General features: G+C 43.2%; 1 protein-coding gene across 5 annotated transcripts; it reads right to left on the bottom strand.

Annotated features, from left to right (window-relative positions):
* Positions 1–268: 268 nt before the first annotated feature.
* Positions 269–15,354, bottom strand: uso1 (USO1 vesicle transport factor). 5 transcript variants are annotated; one of them, XM_070550112.1, is made up of 27 exons: positions 15,152–15,354; positions 14,149–14,235; positions 13,065–13,129; positions 11,197–11,273; positions 10,975–10,986; positions 9,563–9,663; positions 9,375–9,477; positions 9,214–9,269; positions 9,001–9,121; positions 8,738–8,916; positions 8,516–8,656; positions 8,351–8,439; positions 8,111–8,265; positions 7,831–8,036; positions 7,690–7,710; positions 7,118–7,132; positions 4,416–4,526; positions 4,091–4,209; positions 3,788–3,969; positions 3,580–3,701; positions 3,364–3,502; positions 3,099–3,265; positions 2,894–2,956; positions 1,417–1,515; positions 1,237–1,335; positions 949–1,143; positions 269–567 (listed from the first exon to the last, which is right to left on the bottom strand). In XM_070550112.1, the coding sequence occupies exons 1-27, from the start codon at positions 15,215–15,217 to the stop codon at positions 499–501; spliced, it is 2,859 nt and encodes a 952-aa protein (XP_070406213.1). In that variant the 5' UTR covers positions 15,218–15,354; the 3' UTR covers positions 269–498. The 5 variants fall into 5 exon arrangements, with proteins under 5 accessions (XP_070406213.1, XP_015820856.1, XP_070406214.1 ...); XM_015965370.3 differs by lacking the exon at positions 7,118–7,132; XM_070550113.1 differs by lacking the exon at positions 10,975–10,986.
* Between the last annotated feature and the right edge of the window lie 935 nt (positions 15,355–16,289).

Below are 16,289 nucleotides of genomic sequence, written 5' to 3'. Positions count from 1 at the left end.
AGTCGTGTTGAGCCGTCGAGGTGAAAGGAAAGAGCTCCGTAATACTAACCTTGTACTGGGCGTGGAGGCGGATGAATCCAGGGTGGAGCACAGAGAAGAGTTGTGAGCAGAACGCAGGAGAGACGCTCACAAAACACTAAATTAATAATCATCTTTTATCGCTACGTTTTAAATCCCTCCTCTTTAGATTTCCCAGATTAGACTGTGCATTAAAAACAACTAAAGAACAGAAGACAAGCAGAACTGGTCACAGAGGTTTTGTGGAGATGAACGCACCAACGAGTTTAAATCACTGAAAAACAAACATGAACAAAAACTTTCCGAATGTTAAATATGAGAATGTGATGAGAATTATGAAGACAGCATGGCAGCTTGGTGGAGAACCTGCTGTGATATATATATATATATATTAGTCCTATTCCTCAGTTTCTCAGGCGACTTTCGACAGTCTCTTCTTCTCTCTTGGGAGGCAGATTCACATCACACCTTTCAGTGTTTCTAGTCCTCGTCTTCGTCCTCCTCGTCGGATGTCTGCTCCCTGGCGTCGATGTCATCTTCATCTTCCACCTGCGAGGGAAGAGTCATAGTCTAACTAGAGCAGACAGACAGAACAAGGCTGAGTGGTGTCGGGACGGAGCCCGACTCCGTTAGCTGATCTGGGGTCAGAAACACAACAAGAGCAGTTTTTACCTAACAGAAACTAAAAATGACACTCTGCATGACTGCTGTTGCCATGGTGACCAGAATGAAATGTGAAGATCATTACTGAACCAGAGCCATTCAGGGGATGCTCGCTCAATGATGTAGGATGGATGACAGAACCCATGATGACGGAGGCAAGAGATACTTCAAGCTAGACTTCGATCATTTTTATATCATTTAGTTTAAAAACTAAATCTGAAGCCCTGAAGACAAAACCTCGCCACTAAGGGTGGGTTGTTTCTGTACCGGCTCTCCCAGGTCTTTGAGTCTCTGTTTCAGGCCGTGGATTTTCTGGTCCTGGTCTGCCAGCAGCATCAGCAGGTCATCCTGCTCCTTCTTGGATTCTTGGAGCTCACTCTGCAGCTTCGACTTCTCCGTCTGCAGGATAGCCACGGTGCTCGTGGCAGAAGCCAGCTGCTGCTCCAACCCCGCCTGGCTCTCCTAAAGCGGGAGGAGTTGGTGACGGTGGTTACTGATCAATGTTTATGAACAGAAATCAGATCACTTCACTTAAAACGGATCAATCTAAAACACCTTCAGTCTTTCCGTCTCAGACATCTGTGCTGAGAGCCGGCTCTCCAGTTCTTTGATGGCGTCTGATGTGCCGTCACTAGAGGGCGCTGCGTCAGCGGCCTGAGCGACACCAAGGAGGTTTTAGCTTATTAATTAAAAGTTTCTTTATGTCAGATTAGAGGGATGTTTTAGAATTGTTACCCCTGCTTCAGCTCGTCTCAGCAGCTCCTGTCTCTCAGTCTTCAGCTGGTTGATATCAGCCAACTGGGACTGAACCTGACTCTTTAAAGCTTCCAATTCCTGCAACAAATTCCCACAAGCTGACGTTATAAAGCAAGACATTCTAATGACGTCACAGCAGTCATTATCTTGTTTCGTTTAGCCCAGGGGTCGGCAACCCGCGGCTCTGGAGCCGCATGCGGCTCTTCCATCCATCTGATGCGGCTCTCTGTGCTTGTAAAATAATGAATGGATATTTAAATAAAATGCTTTATACTTTACTGCATTAATTTTACATCTGTATGCCGATTCTAAATGTAAAGATTGTCTGCGTAAACCTGAACATTTCCAACCCGGTCTTACTGTGAGACCGGGTTGACGGGTCACACTTGTGCGTAATCATATCGGCGCTTTCTGAGCTGACGAGGATGTGAGATTCTGGGACTCTCCTCAGACGCCACATTGGAAACAGGAACAAGCACTATTCAGCCAAAGTTTCATAATCAGAGAACATTTTCTAAGTGACAAGTCTCGCTTCAGTCGGAGGAATCTTCCTGCATGCGCTCTGGTTCTGCGACGCGCTCCAAGCTCCTCTCCACATCTTCAGCTCGCTGTGCGCCGTATACGTACGCGCTGACAGCGAGCTGCGCTGAGCAGTGTCCAGCTCAGATGTTCAGATGGGAATCTTTTCTTGGGTGATTTAGCTACATCTGCGATGTGTGAAACGAATAAAGTGTTAGTTCGTCTGCATGCGTCGGGGTAATTCTTTCTCCGTCAAAATAAACGGTCAAATACGGGAACTATCCGGTCAACACAAGCCCTGCTTTTAACTGTTTTGTTTTCTTGTGAAAATTGTTGCAAATAGATATAATTTAACTTGATTAACACCAGAGCCAGGCGCACTGCGCCGTTATCTCCGTCACTGTAAATGAGGGAAAAACAAATTGATCGGATCCTTTTCTGACCTTCCCCACCTACAAAGTTTAATTACAACAATCAAACGTGACAGAGCCTGGATTTGTATTCTGAACAGTCTAAACATGTTTTAAAAAGAAGCATATGACAAAAGTGGCATCTGCTCAGTAAAACCACCAACAGGGTGAAAAATTTCAAAATAAACGGGCTACAACTTCTGGATCCATTTTATATAAATCGTTTTATTGATTATCGTCTTATGAAAGATAGCTTTGACGTACACGAGCAACCGGTACTGGCTGCTGTCACCTGTTGTGAGCAGCTCTCTGCTGTCTGAGGGTAGGCCCCGCCCACAACGCCGCGGCTGCTGTGGCTCCCAGTGTTTTCTTTACTGTGGGAAACGGGTAATAATGGTTCTTTGATGGGAACAGGTTGCCGACCCCTGATTTAGCCACAGAACATTTGGATGGAATTCAGGATGTCTTTGTTGTGCCCAAAATCCAGATGTTAGCATCTCCTTTGACCTGTGAAGAGGGAGCCTCACCTGAAGCAGCTCTGTGTTGGCTGATCCTCCTCCTGAACTCTCAGATGTCTGTGCTGCTGACTTCTATTTTCACACAATAAAGCATCAGTCAGGCCCTCTTTATACATCTGTAGATGCAAGATTACTGCACACATCATCACTAAATGTTATCATTATTCCTGAATCTCTAGAATGAACACACAGGTGATCTGAAACCTGCACTAACCAGGCTGTCGATGAGGGCGTCTTTGTCACCGACTTGTGTCTGAAGAAGTGTGTGTTGCTTGCGGAGCTCCTCCAGCTCCTCCCTGAGCTGAGACAGCTCTTCTGTCTGCAGCCCGTTCACCTGAGAGCCATCTGCCTGAGTGCTGGGCTGACTCTGGCTGTCCTTACCTGAGGAGAAGAACCACAGAGGTGTCTGCTCAGTTAAAACCTCACAGCTGCACTACCACGGGTGACATGAAGGAGCAGTGGCAGCTGTGTGAACTCACCTAGTTTTAGTTTGAGGATGTTGTACTGGTCTTTGTGCTGCTGGATCTGAGACAGCTGCTGGCTGATTGTTGCCTGCATCTGGTCAGTCTGGGTGGTCATGGATGCTACCTGCTCCTTCAGCTCCTGGATCTGAGCATCCTATCATAAAAGAGAAGAAAAACTGTCAGTGCTGAGTTTCTGAACCTAATCACACTGAAGCACTGAAGTCCACTCACCTGCTCTCTGATCAACTCTTTGTACTGAGTTACGATGTTGTCGTGTTGCTCTAATGTCTTCTTCACCTCTTCTTCCTTCTTATCCTCCTCACTGGACTTGTGAACTGCTTTTGTTATCACACCTGTGTAGAGCAGAGAGGAGCACCCTGTAAAATCCCTCTGGATGAGCGGATCCGTCTCCGGACAGGACGACACGTTTCTCACCGACCTTCCAGCTCTTTGACCAGCTTGGTGAACTCGTGGTCAAACAGCATCTGCTCTGGAGACGGGAAGATGGGCTGCGGCTTCAGAGCCGCCCGAGAATACAGTTCGTGTTTGGTGATGAAGCCGAGCTTCTCCACAAAGTTCTCCTTTCCGATGCGCTTCTCGATCAGCTGTTTTAGCTTCTCCCTGAGGAGGGACATGACGACATTACCATGGTGAACAAATCTCTCTACGATGGCTTCTCGTGTATGCCTAAAAATGGCCAAATCAACATGTTTCTATGTGAAACCGATGCAAGATAACTTACTTGGTGTAGTTTTCCAGTGAGTTGTCATTATAATAGATGCAGATACCAAGCAGCAGTGCACACAGGCCCTGCACCAGCCTCTCATCTTCCCCCAGGTTCTCTGAAATCTGAGCTGTCAGCTACAGGAGTCACCCAGTCAAAGATTCATTCAACAAACCTCAGTCAATCATTCTCTCACAGAGTCAGTGCAGCCGAAGACTTGATTTAATGTTATGAGTTTAAATGAAAAGGTTGAGGTTAAAGCTTTAAGCTATCCGAAGGTGAGAGCTGAGACAAAGTCTTATCAGTCAATTTTAAAACTAACTGTGAATATGCTGAAGGATACAAAAGGAACGTTATCCTGATTGTGTAGAAAGTGTGTGACAGCAATGGGACAGTTGCTGATCCAAGTGCACAGCAGCATGAGAAGGCCCACTCTGGTCTGAACTTTACTACCCTGCAGGAAGAAAACAACACAAACAAAAAGCTTAGGAAGACACCCGGTAAAAACATGAAACATTAAATCTTAAAGACCAAGTTCACTTGTTTTTTCCAACATGTTTGGGGTGGGCTCTAGTATAAGTTTTTGCCTTGTGAGTTGATCTCTGTGAAGGAAAAAAAAAATTGGCACTTCTGATTCAGGAAGTAGAAGTTAGCCCGAGCCGAGGGGAACACATCACAGCAGAATTTGGAGTTAGTGTTTAACGACACATAAGCATGTTTTAAATGGCTGCCTTGCGTAGCTTGCGTTGATTTGAAGGGTCATTTTTCCGCGTCCCCCAAAATTAATGCAACTCGTTTAAAAGCCGCAATACACGAGTAGCCAGTAGGGGGAGTTGACAAAACAAGCGAGACACACTCACCATGGCAACTCTGTCTCTAGTTTAGAGGTCTTTCTAACCAGCTACGATACCGCTGCTGTCTTTTTCTGCCGTGAACTCAAAATTACCCAGTTTCTGATCTCTTCTGTTGATGCCATGTTGTTTTGGTTGTGCCCCACAAACCCGGCTCACTACCCGGTCTTACTACTCTACAGTGCCCCCTCGTGGAATCCTCCGTACCACATGCAGTGCCGTGCAGCAGTAAGTGAACAAAGGTTAAAAAGCAAGTATATTCTGGCCATTATTTTCTGATATTTGGACATCTCTCTTCTGATTGGATAACAGCAACATGACTCTACCACTAGCACTCTTTGCTCTGCTACGCTGAGGTTTCATCTCCACAAATAACACAAGCCTGAAGCAGTTCAGCAGTGTGGTAGAGTTGCTAATGCTAATAGTTAGCTTCTACTGCTTCTTCGCCGTTTCTCGGACGCTAAGCCAACAACAGCTTTGCCCATCACGAGCCATGATGACTGAGTCCATGAATCTTCAGAGCCTCAGTCACACCCATCTACTTCCAGACCATAGATCCCCAGAAGAACAAAAAATGGGGCTAAAAACACTATTTTCTAATTCCGCTCGTTTTGTACCATGGATTTCACATGATGCCCGTGAATTTTAAAGACACATTTTGATACCAAGAATGCGTCATTTTCGAACAGGGGAAATGTTATTTTAGGATTTGTGTGAAAATAAGTCCAGGACTACAAATGCGCTTCACGAAAGTGACGTCATCGAACCAGACACGGAGAAAACTGAGGGAAAAGGGCTGTAAGTTCAGCAAACTTCCCTCAGGAGGAAAGAACCAGCATAAATCTGGTCATTCGGTAAGTAGCAGCTACGCTAGGGGAGAGGAGATGTGGTGACGCCACATATGCGACATGCTGATTTCTAGTTTGTAGTCATGCCAATTATGAACTTTTAAAAGCTAATAAATCTCAAAGTACGTGACTGGCGTGGTCGAAACACCCATCGTTAGTTTTCATTTAAATTGCTGTACAGCATATGTGTGATCCAGGGCGTAAGGGAAGGCGGATAAGAAAATAGCGTTTTTAGCCCCGTTGACTTGCATTCATTTTTTCGTTCTTCCGGGGATCCATGAGCCGACCAGAAAGGGAGGAGACTTAGGCTCCCCATTGTGAAGTTGTTTTGGGCTTTTCTAATCCAAGCGTTTTTCAGAAGCTAATGAAGGAAATAGGGGTAGAAGATTATTTTCACGTTTGGCCTGCATGTTAAACTGAGAGTGGATGATCACATTTCAAACATAAGAAGTAAAAATCACTTTCTCATTGAACTTGGTCTTTAAATATTAAAGAGGCTATTTTCGAAAGACCTTAAAACTGGATGCAAGATGTGCAAAATTCAGTCTGGCTGTGCATGGGGGTGAAATAAGAAAAATAAAACAAAAGCACCAGAATGCATCTTCATCAGAAGGAATTTAACAGCAGACTTAAAAAAATAAACAAGCAAAGAAGCAAATTTTAGAAGCTTGAGCTGCTGATGCATTTCTAAAGTTTCGCTAAATGATCGTTATTTGGGCCAAATAGGAATTCTAAATAATCTGATGAAATAAAAACAAAATAAAATTTCAGTTTATAAAAACAAATAATGTTAACGTCATCAGTTAATGTTTTAATTGGCATCAGTATTTAGTAGTTAATTGGTTATAGTTAGTTAATAAAAACATACATATGAAAGTGAGATTAAAAAGAGCATGCAGTCTTCTAATGCTCCATGGCAACAGCACAAACATACTGTTATTTATTTTAACCATCACTCTAAGAACCAATTAAACTTTTTATACCTTTGGATTTCAGCACATGCTAAACAAAATCCACCAAATCTTTTTCAGGCAATGACACAAACAGGAAATATTACGTAAAAATTTAATTTTAAATGTTAAAGATACACCACTCGTCTTGCTGTAACTCATTTTAAGCAGCCATCATAACTGCTTGTGCCAATCAGCTGCAGGAGATGAAAAGAACAAAAAATGATTGTAAAAAGAAGACGCGAGGGCTGGAGGAGAGTCCGAGCTGCAGATTCAATCCGAGATTAAATCAGCTGAATACGGAGATCTGAGCCATGATGGTGAGGGGATGAGGAGAAAAATAAACACTAATAAATCTTATCAGTGTTACTACAGCGACGTACAAAAGCAAATCACCTTTTCAGATTTTGTCTCCAAATGTGACGTAAATGGAGGAAAGGAGGAAAACAAAAAGAAAGAAATAATCACAAGGGTCAAACAGTGGAATGTTTTTGTCAACAACAGCTGACTGACTAGAAGGTTCTGGGTCGAACATCAACAAGATTGTTTGTGCATGGATACATTTTACTGAAAAAGAACAAACAGTGATGATGAAGGACCCTTGTCTGAAAAAAGAAAACCCCGAAATAGCTGCAACACACACTTCCTGAACAGATAGATGAGGCTAAAAGCAACGTTCAGGTTTCAAGCCCAAAGCAGGAGTTGTTATGATATTAGCAAACATCTCTTCTGAACTCCTAAATGAACATTTTAGTGTTTCTCCATCTTCCTAACAAATACTGATAAGCAAGAAGTGTGTCAGAGGTCAAAGCAGGACACTAACATGTTAAGAAGCAAGATCCACCCACAGAAGGGCCACAGAGACCCCTATTACTAATGCCAAGCCAATATAAACCAGGACAAGTGCCACCCAAACACACACACACACACACACACACACACACACACTACAGATGCTCTTTACTTACCCTACGGACGATCTTATCACCCTGTAAAACCGCATCAGTATTAAACCTTTGACAATCTGACTAAGAGCGGTCGTGTTTTGACACAAACCGCTCACTCACACCGCTCGGCAATGTCCGTCAGTGCCGAGCGTCACGTCCTACCTGAGACAGGATGTTGGTGCACTGCTGCAGCAAGGAGACCGGTGGCTTGCCCAGACTGGTGGCCAGTTGGACCCTCAGCAGCTGCTCCTTCTGGGTGAGGTTGTCCTGCAGGGCATGAGCCAAAGCAACGGCGGCACACCAGTTAGAAAGAGAGTCCACCGAGAACAGGCCTCCGCACAGCAGCTGGCCTGCTGAGATGGAGTTAGCTGGACGAGGAAGAAGGACGCCGTTAGACAAAAGCTTGACGACAGGACGCTCCAGGATGTGACGCTGTCCTCACCATCGATGGTGGAGGGCAGCAGGGTTGACACGATCTCCCCCTGGCCTTTCTGATTTCGGTAAAGGAAACACTGGAAGCAGTAAAGGACAGCACAGCGGAGCACGAACGGCTGCCTCTCGTTCACCATGGACATGAGCAGCACCACGATGGCCGGTCTGAGGAGACAGGAAGTGGACGGATCGCACACAGAGTTCATGAAATCCTTTCTGATTGGGATATTCACCAAATCAGACAAGTTACCTTGGTGGGTTTGAAGGAGCGTTGACTGAAGCAAAGTAGTCCTGATTGACCTGTGACCCCCTGATGACCTCTGAAACCGTGTTGATGGTCTGAAAGACAACAGATCAGATTTGTGTGGAGCAAGATAAAAATACATGACTGGTTTAGAGATGTCGCTGGGCTCACCTCAGTGAGGATGTCAGCAGGAACGCCGGTGGCCATGAGGATGGTGCAAAGCTGCTGCAACAAGCCACACTGGTACATGCTCTTCTGACAGCTGGCGGTGGCTCCAGGTGAGTTCACAGGCGACACCATCACTCGCACTAGCTGGGATGATTTTATTGAACAGATTTAAAAAAACGTGAATATGGACTAAATCCCCACCCAAACACGGCTGTTGTGTGTTACCTGCAGCATGAGGTGGAGGTTTGTGACCTTTTGGGCGGACCAGCCCGAGTTATCGTCACCAACCTCAAACCAAGGCTTCATTTTCTGGATGTAGGAGCCCTCCTTGAAGAAGTTTTGGTTAGAGCTGTTGTTCTTCAACAGATTCAGAAGCAGCAGCAAACAGTCTTCCACCACAATACCTGCACACCAGAGAGCCGTTTTTAATAGCAAAATTTAAAAATACAAAACTGGATTACGATGTAATGCGACAGCTCCTTTCACACCTCCATCACTGCAACCCTCGTCTGAAATGATCTCCAGGAGACGCTCAAACGCGTTCTCAAATGCCACAATTTTCTGAATGGCTGCATTGCCTTTGGTCAGCTGCTGCAGCAGCAACAAGCCCTGTTGGGAGCAGAAATCAGCATCATAATGAATCAAAGAGTCAGTAAGCATCTTACTGTTGGGAAACGTCAGAAGGGGACAAACGTGCTTACATCATTGCGAATGACTTCTCTAGAGTCTGCCAACAGGTCCATCAGTCTGGAAACACCTGTGAGAGGAAACCAAGTCTTTCTTTTATTCATATATGCAAGTACAACTCTCCAAATTAAAAAATTGTAAGGTTCCATATAAAAAGTTCTAATAAATAACTCACCCATGGGGCTGACGAGGACAATCCCCTGCACCTGAACGCCTTGGTTCTTTAGGAGAGCGGTCAGTAATTTAACCCCGGGCCAACGGACGTGGAAGTCAAACTCCTACAAATCGACATGAAGGTATAAACACAGAAGCAGCAGCTAAGTCTGACAGCCCTGACTTTCTTCCACAGGAAGGGAGACGCACCTCCAGCAGCGTGAGGAGCAGCGTTATGTGCTCCGGGTCCTGGATGAACTTTTCTGTAAATTGGGCTCCGAGGTCATCAGTCTGCTTCTGAGCATTCTCATCTGTGAGAGGGGCAAAAGAACAGCTGGAATAAGGACCGACGTGTTAAAAGCTGCTAGCTCAAGTCAGAGCTAATGATGGTCAAACCATAACTCCTCAAAATTTTTATATTTGAAGAGAACCCACCACAAAAACTACTGTGACGTCAAAAGAGACGTGAGCAGGAAAAGTAAAAAGTGCACAGTGGTGACAGGAAAGGAACCAAGCAGATTTTATGTTAAATCTGAATCAGATTTAAAAAAATAAAAAATAAAACATTAAAAAAAATTTTTTTGGCCAAGACTTCAGCTCTGATTTGTGTTTGCAACCAATGCTTGTGCCTTTCCTCCTGTTTGGATACCACCTTAGCAATTTTAGCTCTATTTCAAGTTTTCTGACCCTAATTTTATTATATTTCTAACCGCTCTAAGAGAATCAAATGGTCTCCAGCAACAGTAGACACCAGACCGCATCATCTTTAGCTAAAAAATATAAATGGTAAATGGTAAATGGCCTGTATTTGATATAGCGCCTTCTAGAGTCCTGGAACCCCCCAAGGCGCTTTACAACACAATCAGTCATTCACCCATTCACACACACATTCACACGCTGGTGGGGATGAGCTACAATGTAGCCACAGCTGCCCTGGGGCGCACTGACAGAGGCGAGGCTGCCGAGCACTGGCGCCACCAGTCCCTCCGACCACCACCAGCAGGCAAGGTGGGTTATGTGTCTTGCCCAAGGACACAACGACAGCGACAGACTGAGCAGGGCACGAACCTGCAACCTTCCGATTACGGGGTGAGCACTTAACTCCTGTGCCACCGTCGTCCCTACAGATGAATTCCACTGTGCACAACCAACAAACAGACATTTATCTCAGGTGGGCACTGGAATCCACAACAAAGACCAAAAGATTTGTAAGTGCTTCAAAATCAAAATAAAGAAGATAGATATGAACAAGCAGCACCACCCAACCAGGACACGTGAATAGGAAGAGTTGTAATATTAGTGAAGCTTTTGTGCTGCAACCTAAATGCCCTTCTTTAGCTTTGTGGTAGGATTTAGTGAAGTTAGTTGATGTTTAGCATAACAAGTACTGCGTGTTTGACGTGACGACCCACTGACACCTAGACATTTACTGTAAATGTATCCTGGTTGGCGACGTGCCACTAAATAAAAACACAGCCTCAAAAATTCAGCAACTTTTTAGAATTGGGACTAAAAGGACATTAAAGCGCTCTTTTAAAAAAAACTCTCTGAAAAGGTCGTGTGTAACTGAGATTTGCTGGTGGTTAAAGGGTTTGGCATCATGCACAGAGAAAGAATTTTACCTTCTGATTCATCTGAGGGATTAAAACATGAAAGAGAAGAGAGAGACGAGTCTTTACATGATGCAGTGATGATCAATAAAAAAATTATATATGAGGATGAAAAGTAGGTTGTGTTTAGATTTTTACTCGTCTAATTTACATAACACTGGGACTGATTTAGGAGAAACTCCCAAATTAGCTTTTATCTTCTAGAAAAAGTTTTAAATTAGTATTAAGATATACCTTGTTCTTCCTCCTCATCATTGCAGATGATGTTGTAGAGTGTGTCCAAAGCATATCCAAGGATTTCCGAGTCAGATCTGGTGAATTTAGAGGAGAAAAAAAAACCTGAATAATTAAAAGGGGACACATTATTTTGCACCCTTTTATGCTGCCATGTGGGTCTCTACTGCCTCTATAAACACTCCAAATGTAAAAATAATCCATCCATTTCCTGTCAGTGTTTGGTTTTAGTAATTCAATGCCTAAAACAAGCCGTTTCCAAAAATCCCCGTTTGTGACGTCACAAGAAAGAAAGAAAGAAAGAAAGAAAGAAAGAAAGAAAGAAAGAAAGAAAGAAAGAAAGAAAGAAAGAAAGAAAGAAAGAAAGAAAGAAAGAAAGAAAGGGCTTGAACTAGGGATGGGTGCCGAATTCGGTACTTTTTAAGGTACCGACCGAATTCCATAGTACCGACCGAGCACTGATTCACGTCATTTCAAACGGTGCCTCGTTTCGGTACCCGTCCATCATAACGAGAACTTGCCAAGACAGCTGTGCATGTGCAGGAGCGTTATGTCGTCGCTCGCTGCGAGCCAGTTGTAAACAGAGCAGCATGGTAGAAAGAACGCAGGCTAAAGCTTGGGTCCACTTCACTAAATGTGATGGGTAACTGGGTGATGATGAAACCAGCGACAACGATTTAAGTGAGACATCCTCATCTTAATCTGCTCCGGTAGGTAAATATAATTAGCTTGATATGTTAGCTTCCGTTTCGCTAATGGTGCGTTCGCTTTCTCCTCGGAACTCCAAATTTCCGACTAGAAGAACGTGAACGCGCTCTAAAGTTTGGCTTCACTTTACTAAATGTGACGGGTGAAGACGAAACCAGTGACAACGATCTAAGTGTGAGGCATCATCGTTTTAATCTGCTCCAGCAGCTAAATAAACTGTTTAAGATAACGTTAGCTTGGTATGTTAGCTTCCATTGCCACCACTGTTATCAGCTAATGGTGCGTTCGCTTTCTCCTCGGAAATTCTAACTTCCCAGTAGGAAAAATCAAATGAAAAAAGACGGCAAAAGGAATGAAGATACACAGTAAATTCTGTTCACAGTAAAGATGTTTGCTTCAGTTTAATTATCAGCTTATAAAACTACAAGGACGATGTTAAAATACAAACAGTTGAATGTTATTTATCGTGATATTTTTCAAATATTGTTATATATTGAGAAAAATATATATTTAATTATAAAAGAGAATTAAAATAATAAACACTCAAAAGTATCGAAAATTGGTACCGTTAAGTACCGGTATCGATTCGTAGGTACCGGGAATTAGTACTGGATCGATTCAAATGTCAAAGGTACCCATCCCTAGCTTGAACTAGTTGAAGGAATGCTAAAGATCGCAAAAATTATTTCAAGCTCTATTTTTCCACTTTGTTTAGCACTCGTGTCGCTCACTGCATTTGCCAACCAATATGGTAGACCCACGTGATCAGGTGATGTGGGTGCAAAGGGTCATTAGTAGCCTGGGTGAGGGGTGGGTGGGCGTGGCCGTTCCAGCTTGTTTTCTTAAAGTGACAGAGCCCTGAAACGGCTCATTCTGGAAGGTACTGAAACAGTCCAGATAAAAACTGCTGGGATTACTTTGTGTGAGAATTTTTGTGCAAAGAACTTCACGAGCATGTTTTGTATCGATAAAATAACTATTGCATAATTTTAAAAAGTCATAATTTGTCTCCTTTAAAAGGATTTTTTTGAAACCTGTGAAACTCTTAAAGACTTAAAACATTCAAATACAGCAATCATTACATCTTGAAAGTTTAAAAAAAAACTAAAGAAAGGTTTATTGGCATAACTGGAACAAAATTAAACAGCACACTAATATACCTGTCAGTTTGCAGGATGTTTATCAGGTGATCCATTGCCTGTGTGCCGACTTCCATGCGGTATTTCTACAAAAACACAACAGCTCTCATAAATAATGTAACACTTGGCAACTAGAGTCCAAAAACTCAAGAGAAGCTAAAGAATTTAAGCAAAGGTAAATGCTTTATGAACTCTTTGGTGCTTTGCAAATCCCTTATTCAAGCGTGATAAACTCATTAGTCATGGCTGAAAGGACAGCCAAAAACAAAACCGTTCAACACGTGAAAACAGGCGTGGTGGTGGTCAAGGATTAGTTCACCTTTATCAGCAAAATGTATTTTTTTAAAACGGCATTTATCTACAGGTAATCATGACATTTTTAAAATCTGACATTTTTACACTGAGATAAGTTTGTCTCTGGTGTTCAGATTCACTCAGATGGATGAAAAACCCTTCTCAGCAATCCTGACAAATAAGTCCCTTACTGATAACCAATAAAGCACTGGCATCAGGATCTCTGGTATTCCCTTTTTTTTTACACTAAAATGATGTCCGTGCTCTTCTAACATTAAACAATTTTTCTTTTGATAATTAAACTCCATTCATTAAAATTATGAAGTAAAAACAGAGCTGAGAAACAACAAAAGTGAGCTTTTAACAACTGGCATTCATGGATCCCAATCATGAATGTGTTCATCCACTGTTAACTGGTTCACTAGTGGCTGTCAGCATTTTGTAAAAGGGGTTGGTAATATAAAATCTGTTCAATAGCTGTTTGCAAGAGTGTTTTGAAGCACAGGCTAGTGAAATAACTAAATAACGAAAACAAAATCTAATGTGTGCAGAGATAAATTGTCCCCTTGCACCAAGTTACTCCAAATACCCGGAACATACATACCGAAGACAGGTTCAAACAATATATATGAAGAGATGTGTAAAGTAGCATTATAACAGTTATATAGTAATTTGGCTGTGAAATTAAACTAATCTTTAAAAGTTTCAAACCGATGGTAGCAGCAGCACATGACTCTCCACACAGATTACAGGTGGTGAACTTAATAAACAACCTACTTAGCATTTCTGTACATTTATCCTCAAACTTTACCTTAGAGAGAGATTTAAGAGCCCGAACAGCATCTCTGCGGTCCTCCAGGAGTGTTGAAGAGGCTACTCGGTCACACAACTTCTGGATCTGTCAATAGGAAAAAAAAAAACATTCTGCTCATGTAATTTGCATCCTTATCTCCTCCTCTATGTGTGTTATTGTATTTAAATATATGTTGCAGTTAAATAATAGCATAGGAAAAGAAAGAATAAAAGGTTTTCATAGTAATAATAAGAGCACATGTGTGACAAAGTTCTGACTTTTGATACTAAAACTAAAGGTTTATCTGCAGAGCTGAATAATGAAATTCTTCTAGGTTAAACTGGAGAATATTGCAGCAAAAAATCAATACATCGCTGTAGAGCAGACATAAAGCAAGAATGTAAATGATAGCACAGCAGTGGTCACCTAAACTGATAGATAAATGGGTTTGACTTCAATACTGCTGATCATTCCAAGTGGGATAAAAGACCCTGGAGAAAGTGAAAGTAAGACTGTCCCTAGATGTGAACGATGTGCGCATTTTCATAAAACAACTTAAAACGGGTCACAGCTGTAATGAACAAGATCGTGGGGGTAAGCCTGACATTTTCCACTCTAAAGGGCTTGACAGAAGTGGCAAATACCAGTTTGGTACAGCAGTGGGTGTATAACACCTCCACTACGTTTAATTACTGTTCGTCAACTTGTCGTTACTGATAAAGAAAATTACCAAACAAGGATTGTGGCTGAGAAGTAAACAGTTGCTGCCGATGACTCCATCCTTTGAGCTTGTTTTCTTTAAATGTTCATTCATAAAGTAAAGTTTACACAGCCTCACCCTCATATCACCATGACAGCTGCACGGCTACAGGCTTACACAAGTGAAAATGCGTTCATGTTCTTAACACATGTAGTGGCTCTAGAATGAATAAAATGTGAGAAAAAAAAATTCAACTACGAGTGCTTTCTTTTCAATTCGACCAAGACCTTAGCTAGCTTAGTAGCTGAGATGCTAGCTCACCGTCTCCGCTCCTGTTGGTTGCGGCCCGGTAGCCTGCCCTGTAATCACTCCTCTGAAGAAGTTCATACTCACAGACGTCCTGTGCTTCAACACAAGCTGACAGCTATTTACGTAAGCCGCGTAGAAAATGTAGAATAAGTGAAAAATAATACAGTAGTAAGGAAATCTAGCACTGTGTTGGATGACGGACCCCGGAACACAAACAGGAGAGCAGTGCGCATGCGCGCAAACGTGGCGAAACGTGGACGTATTAGCAGATGAGTGAGCAGTTTGTTTAAAGGGCCAGGGGACTACATTAGGTTTAGGCCCCCGTTTTCCTTTTTGATTTTTCTTTCGCATTTTAATCAAAATTATTATTTTTATCACATTTTTACTGTGAAAAATGAGCCACTATATAAAAATTGTTTCTTCTTTCAAGGGTAACATTTCATGAAAACATTTAACTCACAATGGCTCCAAACGGTGCTGCTGCTGCACCTGCCTCAGCTTCTAGAGGTTTCAGAGTTGTAGCTGTTTGATTCACACTAGATTTGCTGTCGCGCATCACACAATAAATGCACCAAAAAGTAATTGAAGTATGTACTATCTTAAAAACAGTATGTTTGAACTACATTTATAATTTTATTCTCAGTTGGGGGTGATTGTGTGTGTGTGTGTGTGTGTGTGTGTGTGTGCGCGCGCGCGTGCCTGCGTGCGCGCGCGCGCGCGTTAGTGACATGTTTTTCTGACTAATGGGCCATTCCCATCTGTACCGGGTCGGCCCGGGCCGGGTAGCCCCAGTCGGCCCCAGTCGGCCCCAGCCTGGCCCGGTTGATTCCACACATTCTTGTCTTAAGCCCATGTGGGCTGATTCTACCCACCAATCAGAGGCTTGCTCTAATGGAAGGTGTGAATTTGCTGTCAGCAGTGGGTGTGTTGGCCCTGGTCGGCCTGAAGCAGACCCCCTCGAGAAGAGGGCTGAGAATGAGCCTTGGTTGGCCCGGAAAAATACCAGGCCACCCAGATATGTAAACAACCTACGCTACCCGGCCCGGGCCGACCCGGTACAGATGGGAATGGCCCACAAGAATCCAAGAGCGGGTGTGAGTGGGTGCAGGGCTGTGGCAGCTCCATCCTCTTGGTTAGCCAGGCAACGCCT

Source organism: Nothobranchius furzeri, chromosome 4 (genome assembly GCF_043380555.1).
Source record: "Nothobranchius furzeri strain GRZ-AD chromosome 4, NfurGRZ-RIMD1, whole genome shotgun sequence".
Classification (NCBI taxonomy): Eukaryota; Metazoa; Chordata; class Actinopteri; order Cyprinodontiformes; family Nothobranchiidae; genus Nothobranchius; species Nothobranchius furzeri.
This window is presented reverse-complemented; position numbering and strand designations above follow the sequence as displayed.

What these genes read in the sequence shown, in the direction of transcription:
- uso1 (XM_070550112.1), bottom strand. Translation starts at nt 15,217, where the DNA reads ATGAACTTCTTCAGAGGAGTGATTACAGGGCAGGCTACCGGGCCGCAA. An exon ending in TGAGACGAGCTGAAGCAGGG is followed by an intron (nt 1,336 to 1,416) that starts GTAACAATTCTA and finishes GGTGTCGCTCAG; the next exon opens with GCCGCTGACGCAGCGCCCTC. An exon ending in TCAAAGACCTGGGAGAGCCG is followed by an intron (nt 568 to 948) that starts GTACAGAAACAA and finishes CTTCCCTCGCAG; the next exon opens with GTGGAAGATGAAGATGACAT.